At 45.5% G+C, this 17,716-nt stretch overlaps 1 protein-coding gene across 1 annotated transcript in view; it reads left to right on the top strand.

Annotated features, from left to right (window-relative positions):
* Positions 1-17,716, top strand: part of LOC124594457 (fibrillin-1-like) — a 200,812-nt gene that overhangs the window by 23,473 nt on the left and 159,623 nt on the right. Inside the window, exon 4 of the mRNA XM_047132836.1 lies at positions 7,410-7,562. Within this exon, the coding sequence (XP_046988792.1) occupies positions 7,410-7,562 (153 nt within the window). The remainder of the gene's footprint in view (positions 1-7,409; positions 7,563-17,716) is intronic.

Raw genomic sequence — 17,716 nt, 5'->3', positions numbered from 1 at the left:
ATCACGCAATTTTCTCCTGGGTGGCCGGGGAAAACATTTCAGGCACATCGCTGCTCAGAATCGACATGTAACATCGGGGGTCGTAAATGGCGTCAGTGAAACCACTCCATCCTGTGGGGCGTTAATCAACATTCATTCAGTTCTCGGAAACTGTTTACCGAGCTGTGAGCAACACGAAGACGTTCTTGACAACCTATGACAGTGCAGGGGATGATTTGACTTTTATCTAGGGACATTAGGTCCTGCAACGTCATTGTACCTGATCTCACCCATCCGCAGTGTAGCGCGATCGTAATTTTTGCTCTTGTGTAAGGGTTAGAACCAGTAGGGACGGATCAAAACCATTCAACAAAATGTGAAAGTTTTATCCAAAGCAGCAAAGGGTGTTTATGATTTTTCAGCGCTCCATCATCGGTTACTCCATGCAAAACTATACAATATGATCAACAACGCCCACCTCGTTAGACTACTCAGCACCCTCCTCCAAAACCGCAGGTTTTTTGTTGAATTTCAAGGACAACGCAGTCGCTGGAGAGCGCAGAAAAATGGTCTACCTCAGGGAAGCGTCTTGGCTCCACTTCTCTTCAACATCTATGCCAACGACCAGTCATTGACCCCAGGCACAAGGAGATTCTTATATGCAGATGACCTAGCCTTTGCTAAGCAGAGCTCATGCTTTGAAAGAGTGGAAAGAAACTTGATAACAGCACTTAGAACACTGTCAAGCTACTACAATCGGAACCAACTCAGACCAAACCCTTCGAAGACACAAGTGTGCGCCTTTCATTTAAGGAAGTGGGAAGCTAATCGTGAGCTACATATTGCATGTTCAGGCATCCAACTCCAGCATCATCACACACCTAGATACTTGGGAGTCACTCTCGATATAACTCTGACATTAAAAACTCACTGCAAGAACACCAAAATGAAAATCTCCGCTCGAAACAACGTAATTCGCAAACTACCCGGGACACAGCGGTGATCACATCCAGAAACTATTCGCTGCTCTGCAATGGCACTGTGCTTTTCTACTGCTGAATATGCTTATCCAGTCTGGTACAGGTCATCTCATGCCAGACAAGTAGACATTGTTCTCAACGAAACCTGCAGGTTGATCAAAGGTTGTTTAAGACCTACCCCAACTGATAAGCTCTACTGCCTGGCTGCAATAGCGCCACCATGGATACGCAGAACAGTGGCTGCCAACAAGGAGAGACTGAAAGTGGAACAGGACAGTGCCCATCCACTGCACGGACATAATCCACCACAGCAACGGCTGAGATCGCGAAAGAGCTTCCTGAGAACATCCGAGAAACTCACCATTTCACCAGAGAAGTCAAGGCTGGAGTTATGGAAGAAGTCGACGCCTCACTTGCAGACGGCAGAAGCTGAAGAACTGCCACCTGAACACAACGAGAGCTGGCTGGTGTGGAAATCTTTAAACAGATTACGATCAGGAGTTGGACAATCCAGAGACAACCTGAAGAGATGGGGCTTCATAACAGAAGATACGTCCTGTGATTGTGGACAAGAACAAACCACAAGCCACATGCTCCACTGCCTTTTGTGCCCTACATCCTGCACGAAGATTGATCTCCTGCAAGCCACTCCAACCGCCTTGGAGGTTGCAAAGTACTGGGCACATGTAATATAAATACAATTTGTGTATATATATGTACATATTTATTGATGGCCACTGCAAATTTGTATGTTTCTGATTCGAGAATAGAAAAAAAAAATTCGAGCGCTCCTGTCTCATGCCCTCCTGTGGCGTAACCACTGAGTTCGAGACACTGACACATCCATAAATAAAATCTCAAAGGTTCCCTCTAAGGCGCTCAGTTCGGCAACGCCCCTAGCGCCACCCGGGCATTGCGCTGAGCACTTCTAAAATGAACCTGTGCAGATACAGCACTTGACAGGTTCATAGGCACCTGCAATCAGCAGTGCGTTCGACACATCTGTGATTCTGCAAGTCCACAAGCAGGTGCTGGAGGAGAAGTGTAGCACCATTCAGGAGAAGGGGGTCATGGGTAGCCTGCCTGCAGACGCGAAGGAGTCCATCGCTAGTTGTCTCTGCACAGGTACATTTTTAAAGTGCTCATTAAAGGTGTGTGGGTGGCACTTAGACTACTGCCGAACAGGGGAGACTTGAAGGGACCTTTTGCCGTTTTATCAATATCGCAGTTACCCCTGTCCGTCCCCCCCCCCCCCTTCCCCACCCCCCACTCCACATGATCAAGCCACATGGCGATGCCAAGCAGGAGGGCAGGCGAAGCATAAACGCCTCTCACTGTTTAACATCTCATTCAGATTTCGTAGAGTCGTTTTGAACGGTCCGTAGTGGTTTCAGGCAGCACACCAGGGCAATCCGAACGGATGGGATCATGTTCAATGTGGTTGCAGGCACACATTGTCCTTAGACAAGGGTTTAATCGTCCAGGGGTGTCAGTAGTGTCAAAGGATGTCAAGAACGTCGTACTGTTGTTCATCTCGTTGCAAATTGTCGTTTACGATCGCGAAATGCATGTGAGAATCAACGCCCCAAAGGAAGGCGTTGTTTCATCGGCGCTCTTTATGACACCCCTGAAGCCATTTCGTATTGATTTTACGCATTGGTGTGTGTGTGTGTGTGTGAAGTGTTTTTCTCGCCCACACATAAGAAATCCGCGTGATTTCAATCCTGCGTGTCGCGATTTGATCTCCATCACAGAGACTTGAAGAGAAGGACTGAAACGTGGGTCGGAGGGTATGTGATGATCTTTCCCTCGTGTGACACGTCCGCGGTGACATTGGGCAGAATTGTGGTGTAATTTGGTGCCAATGTGACATCACTGACCAAACTTACACTTCTCACGAACTTCTGAGCTCTGGCCTTTCTTCGCATGTGTTGACAACATGCCGTTTGAAGCGTTGTCGAACCAGATGCAAACGTCGCAGGGCGCCATATTTTTGCACAATTACAGAGGGAGGTTGTAGGCACCTTTGAACCCAATTTAAAATATGTGCGTCGTAATGGGAGACAATTATGGAGTTCCGAAAAAGAGGCCCTTTAAGTGTGTTGATCAGTGTGTATCGTTTCTTGCACATTGGACAGGAACTTTTGGTTCACAATGTGCCCCGTCGTGAACTGTCGTGTGTTCTTACGTGATGCAATGAAGGGCACTAGTTACGAAAACGTATTTCTACTGAATTTCATATCGTTACCATTCTGAAAATGAGAGTTTACTGTTGGCAATTTTTGCAATATACTTTGTCCTGTTAGTAACTGTTAGTTGTTGCACATCGATAATGGTGGATAGTAACGACGGAGTTGTGCTGTTCAAGCTAAACATGTGACTACATTGACTGAGCAGAGCTGAGTCTGCGTACAAGGAAAGAGAGACGAACAGGCCTGTGCACACAATCATCAACTAAGAAACATTACTGGGACATGTATAAGAGAAAAAGCGACGGGACAAGGTAGAATGAAGTAATTTGATTCCACAGGGCAAAGTGTGAGCAAAGAGTGGCTTGACACGGCTCCTAAATTTGAATTAGGGTGTTAATCGGGACACCACAAATTCGGAGTATCGTGTATCGTCTACCACGTTCCGGTCACATTTAAAAAAAATTCCGTTGGTCTTTCCATGAGCCGACGGTTGTGTGTTAGTGCCAATATAAAGGTATTATTACCGCTCAGTATGAGAGAGAATTGATAAATCACTTACTTTTCACATAATTTGTTAATCAGCCTTAATATCGGTAGTATGTTACGTGCAAACTTATCTGAAAAATGTCGTACGTTTCGCATTGACTTTCAGCAGTCTTTGTTTTGTATTACAAATGCACCTGTTATTTGTAAAACGAACGTTTCAGTAATGGTCAAGCAGAGTCATGCTCCAAGTACAGCCGATTACTTTGAGATGATTAATGATAGGATAATATTTGAGTAAACGGAAACCGTTCAGTCTTCTATCATGCCGTAATAAAACATTTTCGTTTAAATAAGTAGGTTTCATTCCAAATAAACTCTGAGATGAGAATTGTTTTTAGGGACCCAGAAGCTGTAGTCAAGACATTTCGTTGTTGCATAAAAGAATGTACAGTAGTAGTAGAAGCATATGCGATCTAACATGTTGTGGGAGTCCGACTGAGAAACACTCGTAAATTTTCTTTCTCTGGAGGAACTGTCTGTGAACTGCATGAAATCGTAATGGAAGAATCGTAAGATTGTTAAACGGGTGATGTGTATTAAGGGATACTAATACCATCTTTAACGTTATTCGTATGAGAAAGGTGATCATGAATTTGGTGGCGAAATCATTTTTTTAAGAAGGATATTTCAAAATCGCCTTGGAATGGTTGCAACGAGTGTCTTTACGTAACTGTAAGAAAAATACTCTTTGAGACAAAAGTGTAGTAGATGGCGGAAGTGAAAATGACAAAAATGGGAAAATACGTCTTTTCTGCTGGAAAAGAGATTGTAAATTATTTTCTGCGACAGAAAATATCATTTTGATTCGCTGTTTGGGAAATCAGGTAACATCGCTTAACACCCAAAATTATTGGACCATCTACATAGTACATTGAAGCAAAAGTGACCCGAAGTCTTGCGCAAAGAGTGTGCTAAGGCACCTGTTAGTACGCGTATTCAAAGTTTTGACCTCAGCAGCTCTTCAACATTTTCCCTCGCTCATCCTATTGAGTTTCTCCTTTTTAAGCTTTGAATCAAAGTGCTTTTACGTTTCATTATGCCTACAACTTAGAACTAATTAAACCTAACTAACCTAAAGACATCACACACATCCATGCCCGGGGCAGGATTCGAACCTGCGACCGTAGCGGTCGCTCGGTTCCAGACTGTAGCGCCTAGAACCGCTCGGCCACTCCCGCCGGTCAGCAGTGTCACCTGGTGAGTAATGACAGCTAGTCTGACACACGCATGGTGCATATTGTATCAGTGAGCGTGCTGTCCGTGTATATAATGGGGAAGGCGCGTGACCTATCTGAGTTTGACGGAGGATAGACTGTGATGGCCTGGAGGCTCGGCACGAGCATTTCAGAAACTGCACAAGTCGTCGGGTGTGCGAGGAGTGCTGTGGTAAGTATCTTTGACACGTGGCGAAACAGGGTGAAACCACGTCCAGACATCGTGATGTTAGGGAGCCATCCCTCATTACAGATGTCCGACGTCCCACTGGTAAAGCAGGACAAGCGGCGTGCTGTGGCGGATCTAACATCAGGTGTTAATGCTGGCAAAGTACAAATGTTCATTGCAACGAACACTCCTAACGATGGGCCTCCGCAGCCGACGGCCCACGGATGCGCCAATGCTAACCTTAAGACATCGGCAACTACGACTGAAATCAGCACTTGGCCATCGGCACTGGACGTTGACGCAATGGTAGTGCGTTGCATGGTCCGTTGAATCCCGATACCATCTTCACAATGCCGATGGGTGGGTTTGGGGGGGAGGGGGGTGAATCCGACGTCTTCCTTAACACCTGTACTGCAGGACGGAGACAAGTTGGCGGCGGCTCCATTATGCTCTGGTGAATATTCACATGGGCATCCATCCCATTTAAGAGAATTATGGAACTTGTGTGTGTAGATGTGCTGCCATCTACCTACAGCCACCTACAAACGCCTCATTACTTACACGCCACGACATGCCGCCGCTGTTGTCCGTGGACATACCGACTGTTATGTGGGTGGTCATAATGTTCTGGCTGATCAGTGTACATTTCCTACAGGCGTATTACAGAATCGTTCGGTGAATGTCGCCAGATCGATAAAAGCATACACTGAGGTCCCTGACAAATAATGGACAAAATATTGGGTTATCTGTCTTGTAAAACACACCCAGAGATATGTTAATTTTAAACTGAAAATCATTGAGATACTGCAGTTCCTGCGTTATTCAGAATTACGATGGATCGTAATTTTGAACAACACAGGAAATGCAATATCGTGTTTATTCAGTGACACCGGACAAGCGACTTTCGATTAAAATGCATCCGCTGTAAGTTAGTATACATAATGAAAGTACGAGTGCAGGTTGTAGATGCATGCTTGATGACATTTGGGTCGGGCCGTCAGCGTGCTCGTTCATTGTCGTCTTTCCATTATACAGGGTGGTCCATTGATCGTGACCGGGCCAAATATCTCACGAAATAAGTGACAAACGAAAAAACTACAAAGAACGAAACTTGTCTAGCTTGAAGGGGGAAACCAGATGGCGCTATGGTTGACCCGCTAGATGGCGCTGCCATAGGTCAAACGGATATCAACTGCGTTTTTCTAAATAGGAACCCCCATTTTTAATTACATATTCGTGTAGTACGTAAAGAAATATGAATGTTTTAGTTGGACCACTTTTTTCGCTTTGTGATAGATGGCGCTGTAATAGTCACAAACATATGCCTCACAACTTTAGACGAACAGTTGGTAACAGATAGGTTTTTTAAATTAAGATACAGAACGTAGATACGTTTGAACATTTTATTTCGGTTGTTACAATGTGATACATGTACCTTTGTGAACTTATCATATCTGAGAACGCGTGCTGTTACAGCGTGATTACCTGTAAATACCACATTAATGCAATAATGAATTTTTCACTCTGCAGCGGAATGTGCTTTGATATTAAACTTCCTGGCACACCAAAAACTGTGCGCCGGACCGAGATTCGAACTCGGGACCTTTGCCGTTCACAGGCAAGTTCTCTCTAGGTTCGCAGGAGAGCTTCTGTGGGGTTTGGAAGGTAGGATACGAGGTACTGGAAGAACTGAAGCTGTGAGGAAGGGTCATGAGTCGTGCTTGGGTATCTCAGTCGGAGTCCAAGAAAGTGAAATGTGAGAAATAGTTCGTGCACTCACAAATTTTTGTACATTGATAGGAGGGGGTGCCATGAACAACATACTAGAAATCCTGACTGTGGGGCTGAGTGTGGGAGTGAGGGTGCGTTTGAAGGTCACTTTTGTATATTTTTCTTGAATAACTCCAAATCTACGCAGCCTAGCGAAAACGTATCACAGTACAAAATTTAACTAACCTAAATTTCCTTCGGAAAGGTTCTGTTCATTTTTTCTGTAGGGGTAATAGTATGCGCGTATCGAGCGAGAGAATATGAAAATCTCGCGTGTGGTTTTTGAAGACAAGATATTGCACTGGGGGCTGCATAAAACGACCCTAAACAGTCTTTTGAAATTAATTTAATCTTTTCGAGACATTCTGTGCAACATGTTTCATTCCGTATGCGTGTGTTATTCGTCGAAATTTATTTTCGAAGGCGACAAAAAAAAAAAAAATGATTTTAACGGAAAAGATATTGTGCAAAGATCAGTTAATGCAGAGAAACAACCTTTTGTAAAGAAAGAAGTTGATTGCCTGTAACCTTTGATGTGAGTCAGTGCTCGTACGTGCAGGTCTTCCTGCGGGCGGCGAGCCTTCCTCAGCGCCACCAGAGGACGCCTGCGGCCCGGACCGCGGCGGCTGCGAGCACGTGTGTACCGACGTGGAGGGACGCGCCGTCTGCTCCTGCTACCGCGGCTTCCTGCTCTCCGATGGCGCCTGCACCGGTCAGTGGGCCCTTACACACTACTCCACCACGCATCATGAATTCGTATAGCAGCTATATCAACCATTTGTTACACACGAGCCGCAACCCTTGATATTGCCTCCGGTTTAACAGATATTTAAAAAAAAAAGAAAAAGAAAAAGAAACCACGGTATGAATTTATTCCAATCTTCTATTGCTCTGTCTCCTCATTCCCCTTCTGTCTAACTCTTTCTCCCCCTTCTCTGTCCCTCTCCTCCTCCCCCACCCTCACTTTGTCCAATTCGTATTCCCTCCTCTCTCTCCACCTCCACCTCTCTCCTACTTGTGAACAGCTCCTCCTTCACCCTTTCTGTCTGTTCACCTCCTTCTCTCTTCAAGTTATCTACACTACCCCAATAGGAAGCTGGTGGTTTTTACTCCATCGAAATTTATTTTCACATCGTAACTAATATGTGTACCAAATTTGGTTGAAATCGTTCCAGGGGTTTACGATGAGTTTCCTACTCATGACTTTGCCCATATACAAAGCGAAATATGTGTCACATGTGTTTAACATGTTTTACCCTTATTTGTACGCGTATTTCATCTGCATTTATAATGAATTTCGAAGTGCTGTTTTACAATGAAGTCTCCAAAGAAACTTGTACAGGCATGAGTGTTTAAATACAGAGATATGTACATAGGCAGAATAAGGCGCTACGATCGGCAACGTCCATATAAGACAACAAGTGTCTGGCGCATTTGTTAGATCGGTTACTGCTGCTGCAATGGCAGGTTATCAACATTTCAAATCAAATGGCTCTAAGCACAATGGGACTCAACATCTCTGGTCAGCAATCCCCTAGATTTAGAACTACGTAAACCTAACTAACGTAAGGACATCACACACATCCATACCCGAGGCAGGATTCGAACCTGCAAGCGTAGCAGCCGCATGGTTCAGGACTGAAGAGCCTAGAACCGCTCGACCACAGCAGCCGGCTATCAAGATTTAAGTGAGACTCAGTATCTTCGAGGCAGCGATGTATTGGCGATTTTCCCGTATGACCATTTCACAAGTGTGCGGTGAATGCCAGGATCCGGTAAAACATCAAATCTCCGACGTCGCTGGGGCTGGAAAAGAATCCTCCAAGAACAGGACCAAAGACGATCGTAAAGAATCGTGCAACGTGTCGGTAGTCCAACCCTTCCGCAAATTGCTGCAGATTTCAATGCTGGGCCACAGTATTTCCGAGGCAGCGATTAAGTAGGGATTTTCCCGTATGAATATTTCACAAGTGTGTGGTGAATATCAGGAATCAGGTACAATATCAAATCTCCGACAAGCCTACTGGTAGAAAAGCATCCTCCAAGAACGGAACCAACGACGACCGCAAAGAATCGATTAACGCGACAGAAGTGCAACACTTCCGCAAATTGCTGCAGATTTCAGTGCAGGGCCATCGACAAGTGTCAGCGTGCGTCAACGAAACATTATCGATATGGGCTTTCGGAGGCGAAGGCCCACACGTGTACCCTTGATAACCTGCACGACACAAAGCTTTAAGCCCCACCTGGGTCCGTCGACACGGACACTGCATTGTTAATGACTGGAAACATGTTGCCTGGTGGCACGAGTCTCGTTTAAATTGCATCGAGCGAATGGACGCGTACGGGTTTGGAGACAACCTCATGAGTCCATGGACCCTGCATGTCAGCCGGGAGCTCTTCAGTCTGGTGGAGGCTCTGCAGTGGTGCGTGGCGTGTGCAGTTGGAGTGATACGGGACCCCTGATGCGTCTAGATACGACTCTGTGACAGGTCACACGTACGTAAACATCCTGTCTGATCGCCTGCATTCATTCATGTCCACTGTGCATTCCAACGGACTTGGACAATTCCAGCAGGATAATGCAACACTCCACACGTTCAGAATTGCTAAGCCGGCGGGTGTGGCCGAGCGTTTCTAGGCGCTTCAGTCTGGAACCGCGCGACCGCTATGGTCGCAGGTTCGAATCCTGCCTCGGGCATGTATGTGTGATGTCCTTAGGTTAGTTAGGTTTAAGTAGTTCTAAGTTCTAGGGGACTGATGACCTCAGATGTTAAGTCCCATAGTGCTCAGAGCCATTTGAACCATTTAGCCAGAATTGCTACAGTGTGGCTCGAGAAACACTCTTGTGAACTTAAACATTTCCGATGGTCACCAAACTCCCCAGACATAAATATTACTGAGCGCATCTGGGGTGCCTTGCAACGTGCTGTTGAGAAGAGATCCCCACGCCCCAGTACTCTTACTGATTTATGGACAGCCCTGCAGAATTCATGATTTCAGTTTCCTCCAGTACTACTCCAGATATTAGAGGTGTCCATGCTACGTCGTGTTGCGGCACTTCTGCGTGCTCGCAGGGGCTCTTTAAGATATTAGGCAGGTGTACCGATACCAGTTTCTTTGGCTCTTCAGTGTACTTTCACGTAGTTCGATGTTGATGATCTTCTATCCTCTTAACTATGTGTCGTACAATGATATAATTTAGCAGGTACATCCATTGGCATATGTGGCTTCGTTTGCAAAATTTGTTGTATATAGATAGTAGTAAAGAAGTAATAAATTAAAACGTCATGCGTGATGTAGCACTTTTTCACACATATCAGTATTTACGTCATATGTCCTGAAATATGTGTCGCACAATTATATATATGTGTGGGTACATTCAGCGACATTCACTAACGGAAGAACATCCCAACGTCAAGAAATAAATAATGTATAGTACTGAAATTTCGGTAACACATTTGTCTGTGTAACATACTTCAGTGATTAACGTTGCAGGATCACAGTCTAATGTAGGTGCGAGAAAAATCACTGGAAGTGTAAAATTCTGGTACATTAATAACCTATGTAACCGAAAATGTTGAATGCAAGTTTGCAAATGTGCATGCATTGTGTCAGTTTGTGAGATAGAGTTCCATTCCTGTCGCACTTGGCCAGTCAAAACAGGAATGGATAATGCTGGTTGTAGATAACGCCGACGATGCTCGTTTGGGGACAGATCTGGTGATGAAGCAGGTCATGGCAACATGTCGCCACTCTGTGGAGCATGTTGCATGTTGGTTACAATAGTGGTATAAAGGCGAGTTTTATTATGTTGGAAAACATCCCTGGAATGCTGTTCAGGAATAGCAACACAATGGGTAGAATCACCAGAGTGACGTACGCTTTCGCAGCCAGGGAATGTGCGATAACAACCACAGTGCTCTTACTGCCATACGAAAGCTCATCCCACAACATAAGTCCAGTGTGATAGCACGCAAACATGTTTGTTGCACGTCCTCAACAGGCCTTCTTTTAACCAACCTACGGCTATCACTGGCGGCGAGGCAGAAGCAGCTTTCATTTGAAAACTCAACAGACCTACACCCTGCCCTCCAATGAGCTCTCGCTTGACACCACTGAAGTCGGTAATGGTGGAGGCTTGGGGTCAGTAGAATGTATGCTACAGGGTTTGGAGCTGTCCTTGAAGTAGCCGTTTTGTAACAGTCCGTTGCGTCACGGTAGTGCCGATTGGTGCTACTGATACAGCACAGAGCGCCACAGCCATACGACGAAAACGACGATCTTCCCTCTATGTATGCCACGTGGCCATCCGGAGCGCAGTCTTTCTGCAAGATCTTCGTGCAATATCGCGGAAGGAACATTCAGATTCTCGTAGCATTTTTATACGAGCCCGTTCAGAGTCAGTGAGCCGTTGACACGTGCCTTCGTCGTCTTAAAGGCATTCTTGACCGACATCAACTCACAACGTTCAATCTCGAAGGTAACTAACACTGAAAACCTTCACAGCGCCTATTTAAAGCAAACTTGATTTGCATCCTCGTACTGTCGCTTCTAGCGTCAGCATTATGAGCAAAATTCGGATAGACATCAGCTTTCACATGTAGACACACGCTTAATAAATTTCGTTTATCTCGCAGAACTCTTTCTTGATGCCGCTTTTTTTAATTTTTTATTTTTTTGCGTCGGTGTATGTGGATACTGTCTTCGAAAAGAGTTAGTAGCAAAGGAGTAATATAGTTAAAGGTTATACTTGATGCGGCAGTTTTTCACGCATCTCGGTGTTTATGACGTTATATTTCCTGAACTAAATGCCGTCCAATAATATACCTTTGTTGATACGTTCAGTGGTACATGCGGACACTGTCTGAAATAAAGGGTGTCGCGGATACAGTCAGTAATACAGAAGTAGTAAATTAAAACGTCGTGTTTCATGCAGCAGTTTCACTGCATCAATAGCGAAAATGTCGTAAGCTACAAACTTCTTTCGTTACGTCATTTTCTGAGGATTGGCAGTGAGGAAAATTTTCGTAAAGGTCTGATGTCATGTGTAAAGTTCGCTGCAAGTCACTAAGTGCTCCCATTCTCTGATACTGGATGAATAAAGCATGGATATTCGGGTCTCGTCGGCTGCAGTTCTTATTCATCCCCACGCATTTGATAGGTAGGTATGTATAGAGTAGCCAATGTGATTGTGGTTCACCATTCCAAATTTCATCCAAATCCATCCAGCCGTTTCATCTGAAGGAGTCAAACACACACACACACACACAAGGACACACACACACACACACACACACACACACACACACATACACAAACTTCCGCTTTTATGATATATATCACACGTTGCTCCACAAGTCAGTAAAGGCAATAAATAAGATCAAACAATTTTAATGAGATTTGATTAGTTGTTAATCATCCATTTTCTTTAATATGACTTCTACATGTTGCCAAGGTTGTTTCGAGTACGTTGCATAAGTGTCGCTGGAAAGCCCTTAAACATGTTCCATACAGTCCCCATGTATCCGCATGTGATTTCCATAATTTTGGAGTCCTGTAAAATATATTTGTGGCCGTCGACTCACTAGAACGTCTGAATACAATAATGGTTTAATAGCCAACCGCAGATATTTTTCCATGAAGCCATTGGTCGTTTGTCTCACACTGGGACAAATGTATTGAGAAGCACCGCGATTACTTTTCAAATAATAAACAGTTTACTTACTTTTTTCCACCTGTCTCTTTTTCATTTGACTTCCCTTATATGTAGTAACTTTTCAAGATTTTAATGGTATGTTATTTTGCAGCTCAAGAGTCAAGTGCCTAAGGCTAGCTTTACGGAAACATTCTACTTTGTCACGGCGCAGAGTGGAATGAAATTTTTACTTTATGACTCATCGATGTTTTAGTCTAGAAGTGGGGCTAGAAAGTTTTCTTCGTCTCTTCATTTTGCAGTGAAAACCGGTTAAGATAAAATTTTCTGCAATTCACCTTGATGCACTTCACATTTATTCTCTTTCTTAGCTGTTGGATTATTTGATCAACAGTAGTAAGAGTTCCTGCAAGTCCTTTCCTTTTTCATCTCCAGTCTCTTCGAGCACTTCTACTTTCTTAAGGAGTATTTTCATGACTCACTGATGGCTTCTAATCTAACTCTTGTATCTAGTGAAGTAATATTCCTTTACCTATCCTCTCCATACCTTACGTTTAATTAGACATAAAGCTAAGCATGTAGTAAGGACTGTCACATCACAACTAGAATTCATCCCCAACAGAGGAAAGATACATTAGTTCTCAATTTCTTATCAGTATTGATGTTAGATATGAAACATAATCTCAGTCTGGACAAGGAAGCAAGAAGACAGTGGTGAACTTTCTCAATGAAACGTGGTGAAATTGACCTTAAATGATAAAGGGAGACACCTAACAAAACAGACGTAATGTTAAGTCTTGGCTATATACTATAAGATGCTCCAAATTACTGCCATATTTTAAGTTTTCCACGGACATACACATTGTGGTGACCAGACAATCGGTGATGTAATTGTGTAAGTGATAACCGAAAAAAATATATGTTAGCTAACTTTATTATACCAGACACGTACTTCGGGCTAAATATGAACAAGGTAATTTACTTTTTTTAAACAGATACATTCCTTTGATTACCTAGAAATATTGCCTTGTGTTCTCATGCTGGCACTCCTTCGTGAAGCTATTTTTATATAAGATTCAACGTCAAAATATATTTATTACGTTTCATTTGCGTTCACTGTATGGTACTCCGTCCAGTATAGTAGGCGATCAGTAATCAAAACAAGTAAAAATTGGTGCGCTGCTGCATTCAGTCTTTGTGCCCCATAAGAAATGCGATGAACATTGCTAGGTTGCCGTTTCAGGCGGTTCTCTCAGCACTTTCCCCCTGTAGATTTTTTTCCCACTTATACACCGTCCAGCCACATTAATGGGACCATCAGTCAAAAGACTGAATGATCTCCTTTCGCGGCGAGGATCGCTGCAGCCGTGCAGGAAGAGAGCCAGTGATGTTCTGGAAGGCGCCGACAGGGACGTGGATCCATGTCGACTCCAGTGCCGTGGCCAGCTGCGCCAGGTTTCTCGACTGAGGATCCATGACACGAACAGCCCGATCGAGGAGGTCCCACAGATTGTCTATCGGGTTTCAACACGTGGAATTTCGTGGCCAGGGGAGTACGGTAAGACCATCCTAGTGCTCTTCGAACCACGCATGTACACTGCGAGCTGTGCGACATGTTGCATTGTCCTGCTGGTAGATGCCATCGTGCAGTGGAAAAACAGACTGTATGTTGGGATGGACATGATCACCTAGGATAAATACATACTTGTGTTGATCAATTTTGCCTTCCGGAATAATGGTGTCAGCGAGGGAATCCCACAGAAACATTCCCGAGACCATGAAGTTGCCTCTCTGGCCTGGACCCTTCCCACGATTTTGCAGGCTGTTTGCTTTTAGATGTTTCACGTCGTACATGCCAGCGGATATCAGTCATCTGGAAAGGCCAGATGTCGCAATGAGTGGACGTCCAGGTGAGGTACTGGCGTGAAAATTCCAGCCTTCGTAGCCAATGAACAGCAGTCAGCATGGGTGCACGAACCAGGCGCCTGCTGCGGAGGTCTATGCGCATGAACGTTAGGCTGAATGGTCGTTGAGAAGACACTTGGTAGCCGCTTAGTTAACCTGAGTGGTCATTGCTCAACAAAAGCCATCCTCACCCCTCACATCTGTGGTGCAGCACAGTTGTTTCGACGCCATGTTTGGATAGCGCCATTTTGCCACGCACAGTTAACTGTAAACAAACAGGTACGCTAACAGCTTACCAACTTATCCGTTTTGGAAATGCTTCATCTCCTGGCCCGAAAGCCAATAATCAAGTTCTTTTGGACGTCAGATAAATCGCTCTGTTTCCGTATCGTATTACGACAACGAATGTACTGTTTAAAGCGCCAACCAACCCCCCCCCCCCCCCCTCCCGTCTCTGTATTCTATTAACTTACGATTTTTCACATCATATCTTTCATGTTCTTCAATTCTGTTATGTCTCTTATTTTTGTTTTTCTTAAAATTTTTATTTCCTTGTTTCCCATTTTTCTCCAAACCGACCTTCAAACCTAAAAAGAACCTGGTACATAACGAGCCCATTACTTTAATATTGGTGAATTATATAGGACCAATTAATTTCATTCGACTTAATTGCTTACAGTTTTCTGTTCTGTACTGTTATTTTACCGTTGGGAACCAGGGAGACCGTCTGCACAGCCTTATTTCCTCTGAAAACTGTTAATATCGGACAGTGATCGACACTAGAAGAAATTTTAAAATGTTTCGCTGTACAGAACCAGTAATGGAACATCAGTGTTGTAAAGAACTCGTGGAGTCTTCTCTCGCCGCAGCAATCTACGAGCTGCCAAAGGTGTTCGATTCTCTATGCAGCTGCGGAGTTGTTTAGACGGTAGGCTTCTCGTATGTGCCACATCACACTACGCTACCTATACTTCATCACCGGTCGGTGATGGGTTTGCTGAAAGTGTTTCCTAATAACTCAAATTGCCGACAGAGTCAGGGAGGTACCCACAGCCTTAAGAGACAATGGCGCGCTCCTTGCTGGCTCACTGGTTGGTATATGTGAGCCAGGGAGCGCCATTGTTCCCTTAATGAACTTTCTGTCTTAGCGCGCGCTCCTCTCTGCCGGCTATTGAGGCGGAAGGCGGTAGCCCGCACAAAGAACCTGCTGCGGCGTCTTTTCTCGCCACAGCAATCTACCAGCTGCCAAAGATGTCCGACTCTCTAGGCCACTGCGCGTTTGTTTGGACTGTAGGCCTCTCGTACGTGCCCAGTGATTATGCAGCATGAATTGCAATTCATATTGTGTTTTAATGTGCTCGATGGAGATATTACACTGCGTCATTCATAACACGATGTTATAATACGGAAATCCTGCCGTTATGTTTCTTGTAGTGTAACGACGTACGGCTGTATTATCCTTTTCCCTATACGTCAGAATCGCTTAAATCTCCTCACTGACGCTATAGCGTAACAGACAAGGTGCGTGGAGGAACGTCATCTCGGTTGATCAGTCGTGTTACTTGTCAGTACAGTCCGACCAAACCCTGTTATTTGTAAACGGTAGTTGAGCAATCAAGGGTAAGGAAGCCTCCCTAGAGCTTACAGTTGCCGATACAGATTATGCGAGGACGCGCCTCTGCTGTCATCAGTACCTGGATCTCAGAGTACAGTATGTTTTGGGAATGACTTCGTGTTCATCCTTTTTCTCTGTAGGAGAAAATGTTGAGAACCGTTCGTTACTCTCGACTGCGACTCATTCCAGGACTTAGTCCCCCACGTAGACGTTAGGTAGAGAAATGCAGTCTCTAGTATGGAATTGGTCGGCTGAACGAATAACATGAGCTTCCCAGCTAGACGTTATATCTTGTCGGTCGCTGAGGCTGAGGCTGACGCTGAAAAAACGAGCCAATCCTTGGCTCGAGATGGTGCAGTTAGGACAAAATTCGTCATTCCTGCGGTTCCTAGGGGGGAGAGAATAGATCTTACCATTTTTGTTAATTTGTCCTTGCTGGTGGAACCTGAAAAAGAGAAAGACATACTCTGGTGGGGATCAGTAAACGCATGGTTGGCCTGTGATGAGGTTGTTGGCCCAGTCCTCGGATGAGCCGGTTGCCGGAGTGTCCCGCTTTCCCGTAGAACTTCTTGGCGATGGCGCGAAACCTGTCTCGGAGAGGCAGGATCCCGGTATCCTCGTGGAGTTGGCGCATCGAGAAGCGCCTCGGAAGATGCATGGCAGTCTTCAGAGCGGGCTTCTGTATCCGCTGCAGAGTCACAATGTGAGCATCTGTGGCTTTCCTCCAGACCACGGCCGCATACTCTGACAGTGGACGGATCGTTGTTAAGTATAGCGTGATGCCGTGTTGCGGTGGCAATGACCTGCGGGTTTAGCAGCGGATACAGGGTGCGAAGGCGTCCTATTGCTCTCCCTTTCACATCACGGATGTGATGCTTCCAGGTGAGCCTACTGTCTAGAGCGACTTCTAGATATTTCGCCGTTCCACTCCATGGGATAGGTTCTCCCAGAATTTCGACTGGTGTAAGCCCTGGCGGCAGATGTCTTCGGGTGAAGCCAACTGGCTAGCTCTTCGTGGCGTTGAATTTCAGCCGCCATTTTGTTGTCCATGAGCCTAAGGCGTCGCACCCGCGTTGGAGGCGGTTTCTCAGCACTTGGGCGTTCATGCTGCGAGTGACTAGGGCCGAATCATCCGCGTACAGCGCCAGTTCAACTCCTGCCACTTTCGGGGCGTCGGTAGTGTGCAGTGAGTACAGCGAGGGGCAGAGTACCGACCACTCCTGCACGTATGTGCCGGTCTGTGGACGTACCGTCGTCGGCCGTCACGTTAAAGGTTCGTTCAGTCAGGTACGGCCGCAGTAGCATCATGTGGGACGTCAGTATCCCTTGTTCAAAACGTATGATCTTGAGACCGTCGTGTCACACCGCGTCAAACGCGCGGGAAACGTCGAGCAACAGTGCCCCAAGGTATTCCCTTGTTTCCAGTGCCCTCATCGCCGGTTCTACCACCCGCTGGTGGAAAGTGGGATGTTCCTCTCGAAAACCGAACTGCTCTTCCGGGATGATGCCCTCCTGGGTGCCGTGCTGCATCAGTCTTCTCGTGTACAGCCTCTCGAACACCTTCGAGAGGGACGGAAGCAGGCTGATGGGTCGGTAGCTGGATGCCTGGCTTGGGTCCTTACCGGATTTCGAATGGCCACAACCTCCTCTTGTTTCCACGCAGAGGGGTAGACACCTGATCGGAGGGTCT

The sequence above is a fragment of the Schistocerca americana genome, chromosome 1, assembly GCF_021461395.2.
Source record: "Schistocerca americana isolate TAMUIC-IGC-003095 chromosome 1, iqSchAmer2.1, whole genome shotgun sequence".
NCBI classification, from domain to species: domain Eukaryota; kingdom Metazoa; phylum Arthropoda; class Insecta; order Orthoptera; family Acrididae; genus Schistocerca; species Schistocerca americana.
This window is presented reverse-complemented; position numbering and strand designations above follow the sequence as displayed.